Raw genomic sequence first — 13,773 nt, 5'->3', positions numbered from 1 at the left:
GTACAAGAAAATATAAGTCACCTTTTAAAAGCCAGGTATGCAGCAAAAATAGGTTACTTTCCTTAAACTCTCAACACCTACTGAAGGTAGTTAATACACTTGATCTTTAAGCCCTTCACTTGTGCCCTTGCCCAGACATAAACTGTACAAACAGATGACAAAGCGAAAAGCAGTTTCACAACTGCCTGTTACAGAGAGTAGGAAGGTGGTATATTTCACTAGATTACTGCAGAAGCTGATAACACCATGAGACACTACAGAGAACTTAGAAGATTTCTGAAGGTCCAATTAAATTTCAAATACCACCAGTGTCAATTCTTACTGTGGCCTGTTTTGCCCTCTCTCCCATGGGTTATCAGCCACAGGAAGGGTGGGTGCAGCCCTGTTAATGTGCTTTGCTGCTCACTATCCTGGTAACCCCTTGATTTTCAGAAAGCAATGTTTTCATATTTGCTCTGAACTTGAGCAGAATGAGCTACTCTTGCCTAAGGCTCTGCTCTTCTTAGCTCATCAACTATTTTTGTTTTCACTCCATGTGACGAGAAATATTTTTACATTGCAGACCAAAACGTAGTATTAGAATGAAACCACCACAAACTCAGAGGAGTTCCTAATATTACTTCTTGAGTTTAAAATGCACAAAACAATTGCTTTCTTCTGCTGAGTAACACTATGCAAAAGATAGCAAAACCAAGCAAACTGCTCAAAAGAACTTCCACAGAACTAGGGGCCTGCCTACTGCAGCAAGGAAAAGATTAAATTGTGCAGAACTGCAATGTCTCAGTGCTTTTGAGCCTAAGAAAGCGGAAATCTTCATTTATGTTCCGAAACATACTCCATTCCCCCGTGTGACTGAGTGACCGGAGAGATTTTGCACCCTCTAAGTATAACCATTTGCTAGAGGCAACTAGATACAGATCAGAAGAGACCTATTAAATAAGCTCTGTTCACCACATGTTTTCACCAAACCTGTGTCTTTAACATACAATAGACACCTTACAGGGAGTCTGTTACCAGCCAAGCCTACCCCAGAAGAGCATGTCCTGCCCAACCAGGTACAGGCCATAATTCCAGGCCAGTCCTGGGAAAGATGACAGCCCCAAGTTCAACTGGGAATGTTTGAGCACAGCTCCCCCTGCACATTAGGGATCACCTCTCCATTCTTTCCAAATGCCATTTGCATCCAATGCCTGCTCCAGCACCCCAAGCACCCGTGCACCAGTGGTTCCCGTTAGCAGGGGACTCCTCTTACAACCCCCTCCTTCCTCCACCACTCCCCTCTTGGGAACTGACCCCAGGGGCGGCTGGGGGTGGGCGATGAGCGCCCTTCTCCCACCTACCTTGATGATGCTGCTCCGGCGGGGCAGGCCGCCGGGTTTGCTTTCCCGGGGAAAGGGGCAGGCGGCCGGGCTGGGGGTCGGGGCGAGCGCAGCGCCGCGGGGTCCCCCGGCGGGGCTGGCTCGGGCTTCGTCCCCGGACACGCCGAGGCTGCAATCTCCGTTGGAAACCCCGCCGCTGTCATAGCGCGCCCGCCCGTGGCCGAGGCGACCTCCCCCGCCGCCGCCGCCGCCGCCGCCGCCTTCCGCGGCTCCAGCTTTCAGGGCGCCCTTGGAGCCGAGGGCCGGGCCCGGGGAGGTGGGCAGGGCCCCGCCGGCGGCGCCCCCCCGGCCGCACTCCGCCATGGGCGCCCCACGACCCGCCAGCACAAAGCCGCGTCCCCGCGTCCCCGCGTCCCCGCCGCCGCCTCGGGCCGCCGCGCGCGGCCCCTCCTCCTCTCCTCCTCCCGCCGCCGCCTCCTCGGCCGCTTCTTCCGCTTTTTTTTTTTTTTTTTTTTTATTTAGATGTGATGTTTGTTTCGAGCTCGCGTCGCACACGGTTCAAGTCGTGGCGGCAGAATTATCGGAAGATTCCTGCAGGGGAGAGCAGAGAGAGACACAAGTCAGCTCCGGCGGCGGCGGCGGGGCCCGGGCTCCCAGTACCTGGGGAAGGAAAACACGCCCCGGCACACGCGCCGCCGCAGGCGCCAAAAATAACCCGCGCGGGCCCGGCGCCCACCAGGCCACGGGGCACCCACCCCGAGGTACCGCGGCGGCCGCCTCAGGGCCTCGGGGCGCTCTCCCGGGAGACTCAGGACACCCCTCATCCCCGGGAATCCGAGCGCCCATCACGCGGGAACCCGGCACCCAGCCCCGGGCCGGGGTGCCCACCTCCGGCTCAGGGCGAAGGGAAGCGGCGGGCGCCCGCGGCTCTGCGGCCTCGCGGAGGCGCCTCCCGAGGGTCTTGCAGCCCCAGGCGGGCGGGAGGTGAAGCCGGGTCTCCCTGGACCCCAACTCCCCAGAGGCCGTCGCGTGTCGAGCCCCGCCGCGTACCCCCAGAATCCCCGCTGAGGCCTGCGGCACCGAGAGGAAGCGCACAGCGGGCAGGGGCGGCCGGGCTGTGAGAGTGGCGGCGCGGCCCGGGGCAGCGCCTGAAGGGGGCACCCCAGAACCCCAGCCCCTTGCCCGCGGCTGTCTCCTCCGAGCTCGGCGCTGCCCACTGTAGGCCGCGAGGACCCTCCCGGGCCGCCCCCGACCCACCGCGAGCCGCCCGGGCTCCCACCCGAGGTCGCCGCCGTCGTGGCTGCTCCCGCCGAGGCCGGGTCACGGGGCCGCGGGAACCTCGCTGCCAGCGAGCGGACGACAACCGCCGGCGGCCGCGGGTCCTGGATACCCCGGTTCCCCTAAAGCTGCCACAACTGCCAATCACCCGCCTGGCGCCCGAGGGGCAACGACCGCGCAGGCCGCAGGGTCGGGAGTGTCTGGGGCTCGGGGGCTCGGCCTCTGCGCCTTCCTGCTGCCCCCCGGCCCGCGCGCGGGTCTCGTTCGCCTCCCACCCAGCTCGGGAAAAGGCCCTCCGGACGTTCCCCCTCTGGGCTTCCCCAGTGGGTCAGACCTATTTCACATACAGAAACCAATTCCGTTCCCCGGGCTCCTGAACTGTGAATTGATTCAACGGTTGCAAGGATGCTGGAACGCGGGCGGGGCCGGGGGCGGGGGCGAGAGGTGAAGAGTAGAGGACCTCAGCAGAGCCTGTTCTGTGCCCTCCGAGTCGCCCTACAGGGATTTATCACCGTCGTGCCTCCCTCCCAGCGTCCTTCCTGATCCCGCCGCCAGGGACGCGGGCTCATGTAGCCCGCTGCCGGTCCCCGCCTTAGGTCAGGCTCATCTTCTGGGACAGGATCCTACCAGGATCACAGCAGCCAGTCCCTCTTCTCTCCGGTCCTTCCCCATTTTTCTCCTCCCCTAATGCTTCAGGTAGAGTGACCTGCCTAAAAATCAACCCTGATCTTGCCGCTCCCCAGCACAAATATCTCCCCAGGATCTCCATCCCCCGAGCCAGACGGGCTCCAACTCCGCTGGGTGGTACCCGAGGCCCCACCCAGCCTGGCCCCTCCCACCTCCCCATCCCAGGTTCCCCAGCCTCCAGCCTCCAGCCTCCAGCGCTTCTCCAGGACGCCAGTTCTAGTCCAGCTCCTGTGTTTGCTTTTCCGAGAATGCACTTCCCAAGGGCACAAAGGATAGTCCGCTGGGGGGTGAACTTAAAGACTTTGCTTTCATTAGCGTGATGTTGTAGCAAACTGCCAAGTAGCCTCTGAGGAAATGGGATTTACATTACATATACATACCCACCCTCGCCTCTGAAGCAACTTCAAATACCTTCATGTTATTCTTGGGGGCGTTTTAATTCTGATCTTCTGGATTCATGTTTTTGTAACCCATCAGAAAAGCTTTTATTCATCTCTAGCCAATCTGGGCCTACACACTAACAGAAATATTTTCACATCGATGGACCACAATGTTTCAATATTTTATTCAATCCCATCCTTTCTTGTTTGTTTGTTTTCTAGTTTTGGTTCAAAAAATTTTTTTTCTGTCATGATAGTTTTGCAAGAAAGTATTATTCAGATAATTCAAATCAGGTTCTTAATCTACTTTATATCAAATATAGTCAGAGTAGCCAGTGAACGAATATGCTGAGGGGGAGGAAAGGAAAAATCCTGGGCCTTTATTCTTCACATTCTCTAATTTTGATATGTTGAGTTAATTGCCTGAAGGTCTCTCTGCCCTTTGCTGCATTTATCAATCACTAGTAACATGCGATGAGACTCCTCTATCTTGCAACTTGTACCATGAGTTTCCCCCGGTGAGTGGGGGGACAAATACAGATTTACACTTCCAGGATGTTTTTTATAAAACCACCATCTAATTCCCCTAATGCTCTCCAAAATGAGCACCTATCCATCTCACTCTGGACTCCCAGCAGGTCAAACCAGGGAGACTTCGTTGAAATAGACTTGGCATTTAAATTAAAACGTTTCCCAAAGCATCTTGGCAGACCTGTAACTAGAGATGCCAGAAGCCCAAGGCCTGTGCCAGGTTCCTTTTTATCCCCCTAAGTGCTTGTCTCCCACAAGCTGCTGGTCACACGCCTGCTGATGTTAAAGCTGTACTTCCTCATCACACCAACAGCCAGACATTAGGTACCATTTCTTCTATATGGTGATGGGGAGCCGCATGTTCCTCTGACATGTGCGCTTCTCAGCTCCCAGCAGGCTTTTTGATAGCTAAACTCAGATTTTTTTCATCACAAACAGCATAGTAAGCAATTTTCTCCTCCTTCCTGCTTGTCTCTCTGCAGTTACTAAGTGATTGCTTTCCATTTCTCCTATTCCATGAGCAGTGTTATTGAAGAAATTGTAAATATTTTGCCAAAATCTTGCGGAAGTGTTTTCACAGCATTGTAAAATTCATAGAAGTTAGAGTTAGAAATAAGAGCCAAAATATCATAGTCATTCCTCAGCAAATCCTGTCTAATGATTCCTTCAGACAAATTTTCAGAGCGGGGCAATAAGAGATAGGCAAGACACGAATAAAATGCTCATTCTGGATTACTCCCTGGTGCTCATGCCAATTTATTATATCGATATACACATGGTTAGATGTTCATGAGTAATTTTTCCATAACGTTTAAAGCCAATAAATACCTTTAAACTCTCATTATCCTCTTATGCAATACATTGCTTTACAAAGCAATGCATAGCTTTATTTAAGTTTTCTTCATATTTCAGTCCATCTCAGCTTTTAATCATCATTGTCACCCTTACCAATCTATCTTCTATTTGTTTGTCTCTTTAATTTGATGCCTAGAACATAAGCTATTCAGGCTCCCTGGTCCATAATAACCTTCCTTCAGCCTCCCAAAATAACACTGACGCTGTTTACTGACTTCTTGTCGTCATTTATACCCTTGTAGGTTATGAATTCATATCTAGTTTCCAGTTCGCAGGCTCTAACATTACAACTCTAAATTTTTCTGACTCACTGAGCACTTGGCCTTCAGATTATTTTTTCCCCTCAATGTATGATAACAATTTTCATTTCACAAATCTCAGTCTCATTTATTTCTATATTTCTCCAAAGACACAGTTCAACCTCTGAGCCTTCATATTCAACTGCTCCCCATATGCTTAATGTGAGAGCTTAAGTAGAGCATAAAGTAGAAGAGCAAAATGCCTTAAGGAAATACCAGATTATATCAATGTACTGGTCAACATTGGCTACCCATTTGCCTCCTGAGTTAAGCCAAACTGTTGATTTTAATCTAGTATGCTCCTAAGGCTTGGATTATGTTTATTTTATCATGATCCTTAATGAGAGATATGTAGCAACTGCTTTTCTTCCTGAGCACCAAAGAGGTAAGTTAGACCTGCCAAAACTTTCATTTTCATACTCTTCCTCTCTGACACTAAAGATCCTTCACCCATTTTCCTTAGCTCCACCTTCTAACAAGTATATGTGGCTGCCAAGAAGCTGGGCACTCAGGGAATTGCATCGATAGTTTCCAGCCACTGAGGAACCACTGAGGAACAATTCATTAAATTGTCCTCAGTGGCTATTGAGCTGGGTGGCACTTTGAGGGAATCTATTAATTACTGAGGATTTGATAAGATTATCCCATCAACAAAAGTGACAATATAATTTGCTCTAAAATTACCATTGCTGGGGATGCCTGGGTGTCTCAGATGGTTAAGCGTCTGCCTTCGGCTCAGGTCATGATCCCAGGGTCCTGGGATAGAGCCCCACATTGGGCTCCCTGGTGGGGAGCCTGCTTCTCCCTCTCCCTCTACTGCTCCCTCCTGCTTGTGCTCTCTCACTCTCTCTGTCAAATAAATAAAATCTTTAAAGGAAAAGAAAATGAAAATTACCATTGCTTTTCATGCTACTTTTGTAAGCTTGCATGTATTTGAATGTATTTCTATTCTTATTTTATTACAGGAATCACCACAAACTCAAATGCCCATAAGGAGCCAGGTGGATAATGTAATGAGTAAAGCTGGAAGAATTTGTTTCATAATAGCATCCCAACTTTAAGTTTTTCATCAGTGACATGTTTGCATATCGAGAACAGAGAAATACTCTTCCTGATTCATCTTTGTTTTTCTCGTTTTAAAAGAGCCTTGGACATAAGAAATATTTCTCTTTCCTCCTAACTCTAAGAAAGATAGTGTGAACTTAATGATAAATAGCAACTGACACTCAGCCAGGTGTGGGACTGCAATATGGAGTGATAGGGACTCAGATAACCTGGTAAGCCATCTTACTGTTGCCATAAGGGAGTCCTGGCTCAATGCTGCCAGGATCATCTTATTTTTCCAGAGAAGCCAAAAATCTGGAATATAAAATTAGCTATTGTGTTAGTTCATTCTCTTAAGAGAAGGACACCCATGAAGCGAGGTCTCCCTGTATTGTTCTTTATAAGTCTACAGAGAAGTCTCTTTTTTTCCTATCCTACCTTCTAACTGTATGATGAGCAAAATGTAGCCAATGCTTTCCACATTTTGCCTATTTGGGGGTCTTGTCAAAATGATTTCCAAGGATAGCTTTATTTTAATGAGTTTAAGAAATCTAAGAAACCATATCATTTTCAGCATCCCAATGTGTGACGTATGGCTCCCACCTTACCTCCCTTCATCTACCCATGCCCACCTCCCAACCCCAGAACTATTTCATCTCTGAACTCTGAAACTCAGAAACCCATTGTCTAGCCAGAAACTGCCCTTCTGTCAGTCCCTTTCCTTTACTTTCCTGCCTGCCAGCCTTAGCAAAATATGGGCTTCCCCCACCCCCTCCCACTCTCTCGGTCCATCAGCGCTCTTTTCTGTTTTTCTTCCCTTCCCCGGGCCTCAGGACCAAGACATTCAACTACATTCCCATCAGCATCCTAGGCCCTTCACATCACTGTCCTATTGTGCCCATCCTTTCAATCTACAGCTTTGCATACATCCAACCACACCTGCCCCACGCTGCCACTCTGTTAGAGAGGAAAAAAAAAAAATCCTATAACCATGCTGACTGGATGAGTGTATGATTTATGTGTTCAGTGGGGCCTTTGGTGCTCTGAGGCGGTATTTTACCCTTTCCTAATTGGCTCCAAGTCTCCATCCTCCAAACTCTCCCAACTGGCCCACTGAGCCCCCATGCCACTGCAGCAATAGTCCTAGAATTCTATTTCACACGCACAATAAAATACATCAGAAAATTATTTGCTTTAACTTCCCCTCCATGCTATTTAGCCTTACCTCACCCATCACCCCTGCATCTTAGGCTAACCCCAAATCAGAAACCATGTATGACTGTCTTCTTTGATCATTGGACTCTTCCGTTCTGGTGTGTCTTTTTCTTTTGGGACCAAAGGATTTCATAACCCTTCTTTGGGTGAAGGGGAAGTGGGGTCTTCAATCTCAATGTCAATCAAACAAGGACAAAAATCAACGGTTTTAAAGGCAGCCTTAGATCAAAGAGAGAGGAAATTTCTTCCTCCTGGGCCACCTTTCTCCTCATGGGCCTGGTGTGTCAAGTCTTCATGGGAGCTCCAGGGAAGTAAGGAGGAGAATAAGGCCTCCAAGGGCCAGGAGGAGAAGTCTACCTTCATCAGAAACCCCACAAGGCTAGGCCTGTGGACTCGAAGGAGAAGAAGATTGTGTGACCAGTTTCAAGTTGCTCTTTGTGGTATAATTCCCCCACGCTGTAAGTAGGGAGAGGTTAGGTATTAAAGCTCCACTCCATTGTACTATATTACTACCTTCCTTCTATATGAATATATTCTAGATATACCTTCCTAGTAATTTTTCAGTTACCGACGTATTGTAACTGGTTTCCTTCCTCTTCCACTGAAACTGCCCTCCCAGAGGTCATGGTTGACACCTTAATTAACAAACCCAATGGCTACTTTTTAATCTTTACCTTTTTTGACGTTTGTGGAACATTTGATATTGCTAACTCTCCTTATATCATTGAAACTCTCTCTTTCCCTGCTGAGATTTTTGCCCTGGTTGTGCCATAGGAATCTCAAACTCAACATGCCTTAGGCTTAATTCACTGAGTCTTTACTCCAAACCTCTATTCTCCTGTACTCCATATTTCTTTTTGTGGTACTCTACCCACACAGTAGCCTTATGAAGAACTCAGCATCAGCCTCAACTCCCAGCACCCCTTGTTCTGGTTAACTATTAAGGCACAGTTAACCATGTAAATCAACCTAGAAATATCTCTAGGTTGTCCCATTCCCACCAGAGTGACCTAGTTTACTGTCTCACTACACATGGCTTGGACTATTGCAGGAGCCTCCTAACCCTGGCTGACTCTAGTCCCCCCCACACACACACCCACCCCCACCCCAGCATTAATCTATTTCTCAAACCACCATCAAAATTGCCCTGAGGGGATCACTTGTCAGCCTAAAAGTCTCCAACAGTTCCACTTCAGGACAAACATCATTCTCCTTAGCCAACACACATGGCCCATCATAACCTGGTCCCCAGAGTCCTCTCTAGCATCATCGTCTACATTCTCATCCTCTATATGTTTGCTAGATTGAGAATTCCTATTTCCCTCTCTCCACTGGGAGAACTTAAAGGCACCCTTTAAGAAAGCATAAATGTTTCTTCCATTGATAAGATGTTCCTGACTCCAGAAGACATAATGAGTTACTCCTCTAGGCTCTTAAAGCACTTAGTACATACCTCTACTACAGTCCTCATTATACTATACTGTAATTATTCATGAGTCTTTTCCCCATGAGTTTGAGCTCAACAGAGTACAACTTAGAAGGCTTTTCTCCACGCTAACTGAGCTTATCAGAGTTTGACAGTACATAAGGTTCACCTTCCAACTCTGTACCAGCCCAGCACCTGACCTATAACAGATCCTCAGTAAATTTGATTTCAATAAGCCTTTTATAAAAATCCATCTTTGTCCCTCATATGCTTATAAAACCCTTTTTTATTTCATAAGGCCTCTTTCTTTGGATACGCTGAGTGTTTTAGTCTCTGCCTTCCAATTTTTCTCCCTATCTTTTCTAATTATCTGATGCCAATAAATCCATTCATGTAGCTAGCATCTGTTAAGCATATACGTACACTGCGTGAAGAACTATATTTGATGCTATGGGGGAAGGCAATTAGGAGTTTGGGGTAAGAGGGAGTTTTATTTTCCATTGTGCACGCGTTACAGTCTCAGTTTTAAAATTACTTAAAAATAATAAATTAAAGGAGCAGTCCCAGCTTTGCCATGGGTCAGTAAAAATTCTGACCCAGCTCTGAGAGGTAGGATGTAGCAAAACCTGACCAGATCAAAAACATTACCCCTCCAGCTTGGCACGCTGCCCAACTCCTTTCTTAATTAGTTAGAAATTCCCACCGCTAACACTACACAACACAAGAGAGGACAAAATCTCCAGAAGGCTGCTGTTAGGATGTACAAATTACCTGGCAAAAGGAAGCTTCTCTAGACAGCTCCCGCTTATGCACATTAGCAAAAAATTAGCCAAATGTCACCTTGTCCTTTCTAGCATACACATATGGAGGCCACATGAGAGAGAAAAGACAGGACAATCTTGTTACCCAGAAGGTAGGGGACAAGGCTCAGAACACTAGCCACTCCCACCCCCACCACAAAAAACCAAAACAAACAAAAAACCATAGACAGGGGGCTTGGGGCAAGTGAAGACAGATTGAGTACGGAGCTGTAGTTTTATAATGTGGCTCCAGGCCTGCCGGGTACAAAGCAACTCCTAAGACAGGGCTTGGGGAGGGAGCAAGACTTGAGTGAACCTGGGCCTTGCAGGAAGTGACATAGCTGGCTTGGGGTCAGAAGGTCATTCTGGGGAAGCCAGCCAGCACAAACCAAGACACATCCAAGTTCCTCTGCTTGTCACTAGTTCCTGTGCAAACACTTCTTGCGTTATTAAACCATAGTTAAGACACATTGTGGAGGGAGCCTTAAGTGATCTTTCTAAAGCATTGTGATCATTTAAACAGAGGATCTTGAGCTCAACGGGGACTACCACAGGAACACGAGGAAGTGAATAAGCTATGGCCATAGGGATTTTAGGCTCTATGGAGAGGAAACCTTCCTTGGGTGAGCCATTGGGCCCTGGTATGCATTACCAGGGGGGACTTGGAATTTCCTTTCCACAAGAACCTTAAGCATAGGGTAGGCAATTATCCACCGGGATGGTCTGGGCTGCCCCAGCCTGAAGGCAAAAGGTCATAATGAATGACTCCTTTGACCTGCTGATTCTGGGTGTTTAACCACAGAGCTTTTTAAAAGTCAAATTAGATGTTGGGGGTTTTGTTTGTTTGGTTGGTTGGTTAGTTTTTGTTTTTGTTTTCACTTCTCAGTAGTCTTCATTTTAGTGGAATTACTCTTTGGTGTGCTGTAATGAAATGTTCCAGCTCTCTTCCAATCCCGTGTATTTCTCACCAGAGTGTCCAATTCCCTCTCATTTGCTGTCTTGAAATTGAATACCTTTGTAATCATATATTCCCATATTCTGAGTGTAAGTGTTTCACATAATTGGTCCATTTTTCCTACCTTTTAAATTAGGATCCCTGGTTTCTCTTTATCACTGAACCCAAGATCCCCGGACACTCTCTTCTGGGTAGATTCTCCACTTGGTGAATTATAAAACGGCCCTTTTCCTAACATAGCAACTAACTTCTTTGATGCTGAGAACATGCTATATTTGTAACAGCTAGGGGCAATTAAAGTGTCTAATAGAGTACAATGTTAATGGGATTAATTTTCAATGAGAGTAATTTTAAATCACCCTCAAACTCATGTTTTGATAATGGGTAACTTGGGTTTTAGACTCTATGTTTATCCAAAATAAAATTTCTTACCACCATATTTTCCATTGTCAAACTCAGGCCACTGCATCCATAAACACTTCACACATTGAATCATTTCTGTGTTCTCCAATCCATCCGTCTCCCTACAAAGATTGTATTAGTCAACACTAACATTTCAGCCGTAAAAATGATCACAACCATCTCTGCTCTGCCTTCTCTTTTCCTTTTAAACACACAGCTTAAATCTTAAGTCTTTCATAAGCCCTTTTCTCTACAGTGGTGTGTAAACACTTCATTCCAACAATCTACTGTTCTCATTCTTACTTGTAGGGAAATTCAAACCTTCTGTTTAATTTGGGATGTTAGGAAGCAGCCTGGCTATATGACTCAGCCCCCAGACCTGAGATGCTCTGGCTAGGAGCTCCTATCAGAACCCTTGCCATTTGGTCGCTACTTGACTTAAGATAATCCTTTAAACCTTGGGGATTTCATTTTCCTCCAAGGTCACGTGGGGATAAATATGCTGACCTACCTTTTGACCTGCTTCCGGATGGATGCAGACCAACATGTGCAAGCACTAAAGAATGGTTTAAATGCTGACTGAAAAGGTAGCAATTTGGACTCACAAATAATTTCCCCAAAAGGTCAATTAGACTCAAAAGATTTCTCTGGCACACACAGCAAGTCTCAGCCTCGGCGTCATCTATATTTAATGTACTTCCCTCCTCACTGGTCCCCATAAAGGTGAGCTTGGGGTGTAATAAATCTTTCACAGTAAAAATTTCCATGCCCCCAAATTCCAGAGCCCCAGTCAGTGGCTCCCTTATTTTTATTTTGAATATAATATCTGCCAAATCACAGAATATGGATACTTGTTGGAACATAATTGACTCCATTCCCTTTATAGTGTTACTGACAACTGATTCCTGTACATTATGTTGACTTGGGGATTTTATGACTGCCCACTAACTCACCCATCAGCACACAGTGTGTTATACACACTTTTTAGTTTCTCTAAGTGCCTCTCACAAGCTAATAATTCTGAAAAGAAATAAACATAAAACAATAGGAGGACAGAAATTGTGTCCTTCTAAATTGTGATCTCACCAAAAAGAAAGAGGGAGGCTAGCCCAGTGACCAGAGACTGTAATGGGGAAAGCCATTCATCAATCCAGAAGGGTAGATGAGTAATGGGGCTCATGGGATGGGAACAGAACTATTCCTATGTATCAAAATAAAAGAAAGCATTAGTAGAATTAGTGTTCCTTGTGTAGCTGGCTCAAGAGCCCTACTTGTTTCTGGCATGAGTGGAGTAGGGGGCAGGAACCAAGGACTTATCAGTTAATTTCCCTGGGCAAGTCCATATGATTCAGGCCTTGGGGCGGGGCATGCAGTTATCTTTGGATGAGCTGGACATCTGAGAAGTAGCCTCACTTCCTGTCTAGCCCTGAACACATCCCTTTAGGGGCAAGTAAACGGGCCCTGGGGGTGGGCCTGCTTAGAGATTCAAGCTTTATGGATTTATTTCATCAAGACTCTGTCTCCAGGATCTGGGAGTGAGATTTCTGTGAGTGTAGTCTCAGCCCGCAGCAGCAGCTACCCCCCCAAAAAGAAAAATGGAGCTTAATTTGAGGAATAAGAGGAGTGAGATAAAGGGAATCAAGGTCTATAGGAGATAGAGAGCCTGCTTATCTCCTTCTGAGTCAATCACCTCCTTCCGTGAGCAAGAAGGAAGGAGGAATGTCATTATGAGACCAGGAAGAGGGACAGGTTGGACATATTTACTCCCACTTTACAGAGGAAGCTCTAGAGGCACATCCAAAGTTAGGTAACATGCCCAGGGCCAAATAAGTTTCCAAAGTCCATGACTTTAACCTTCATGCAATTTTGAGGGGTGGAAAAGAGCCAGAATGCCCTCTTTGAAAGTCCAGCCCAAGAAGAATGAGTATGGGGACACATTTATATCTCTATTATTTTCAGCAGATTGAGACCTGGTTAGTCTTCCAGGTTGGCTATCCCTTTTCCAGGCACACATAGACCTGGAGGATTCCCCCTACATTCCTTCCCGATGTTACCATACAAAGAGACAAAGAAGACCTCAGAGTGTTCAACCAGTACCATTATCCTGGTGTAGCCTTGAGGACTGAGCATGCAGCTCAGTGGAGAATCAGTGAGCATTTATCATGCAGCCAGCACTATTTCAAGACCTTCTCCTGCCTCATCTCACATATCCCTCACAGAGACTCTGATATGTATCTACAGTTACTGTCTCCATTTTACAGATGGTAAACCTGAGAAGGCTCAGAAAGGTGAAGGGACTTGCCTTCATCCAGACCACAGGTGAGAGAGAAGCCAACCTCAAGTTCAAAGCTTCAGGGATGCTCCAGTGGGTTTTAACCCCATTCTGCTCTGTGACAGCTCTATTTCCCAGGAGGCATCCAGTGAGCGACCTACTTCACTCCTCAAGAGAAGGTCTGTGTTTGAAGGAAAGTGAGTTTTGCACCTTCAGGATGATGAGAGGGTGTGGTTAAGGCAGAGAGGATTATGGCAGGAAAAGATGGCAGGCCTAAAAGCCTAAGTGCAAGGGAGCAGGCCCCATCCTT

The 13,773-nt window shown here is 47.0% G+C and overlaps 1 protein-coding gene across 3 annotated transcripts in view; it reads right to left on the bottom strand.

The window, feature by feature from the left end:
• Positions 1-1,735, bottom strand: part of PLCL2 (phospholipase C like 2) — a 185,130-nt gene extending 183,395 nt beyond the window's left edge. For 2 of the 3 annotated variants that reach the window (XM_028099116.2, XM_088026293.1), the window contains exon 1: positions 1,341-1,735. In XM_028099116.2, the coding sequence (XP_027954917.1) occupies positions 1,341-1,682 (342 nt within the window). In that variant the 5' untranslated portion in view covers positions 1,683-1,735. The remainder of the gene's footprint in view (positions 1-1,340) is intronic. The other variant, XM_028099115.2, reaches the window with a different exon arrangement.
• Between the last annotated feature and the right edge of the window lie 12,038 nt (positions 1,736-13,773).

This window comes from Eumetopias jubatus, unplaced genomic scaffold, assembly GCF_037043125.1.
Source record: "Eumetopias jubatus isolate StellerSeaLion01/CBP00866 unplaced genomic scaffold, mEumJub1_p1.0 scaffold_1, whole genome shotgun sequence".
Classification (NCBI taxonomy): Eukaryota; Metazoa; Chordata; class Mammalia; order Carnivora; family Otariidae; genus Eumetopias; species Eumetopias jubatus.
The sequence above is the reverse complement of the archived record's forward strand: the minus strand, read 5'-3'. Positions and strand labels throughout refer to the sequence as shown.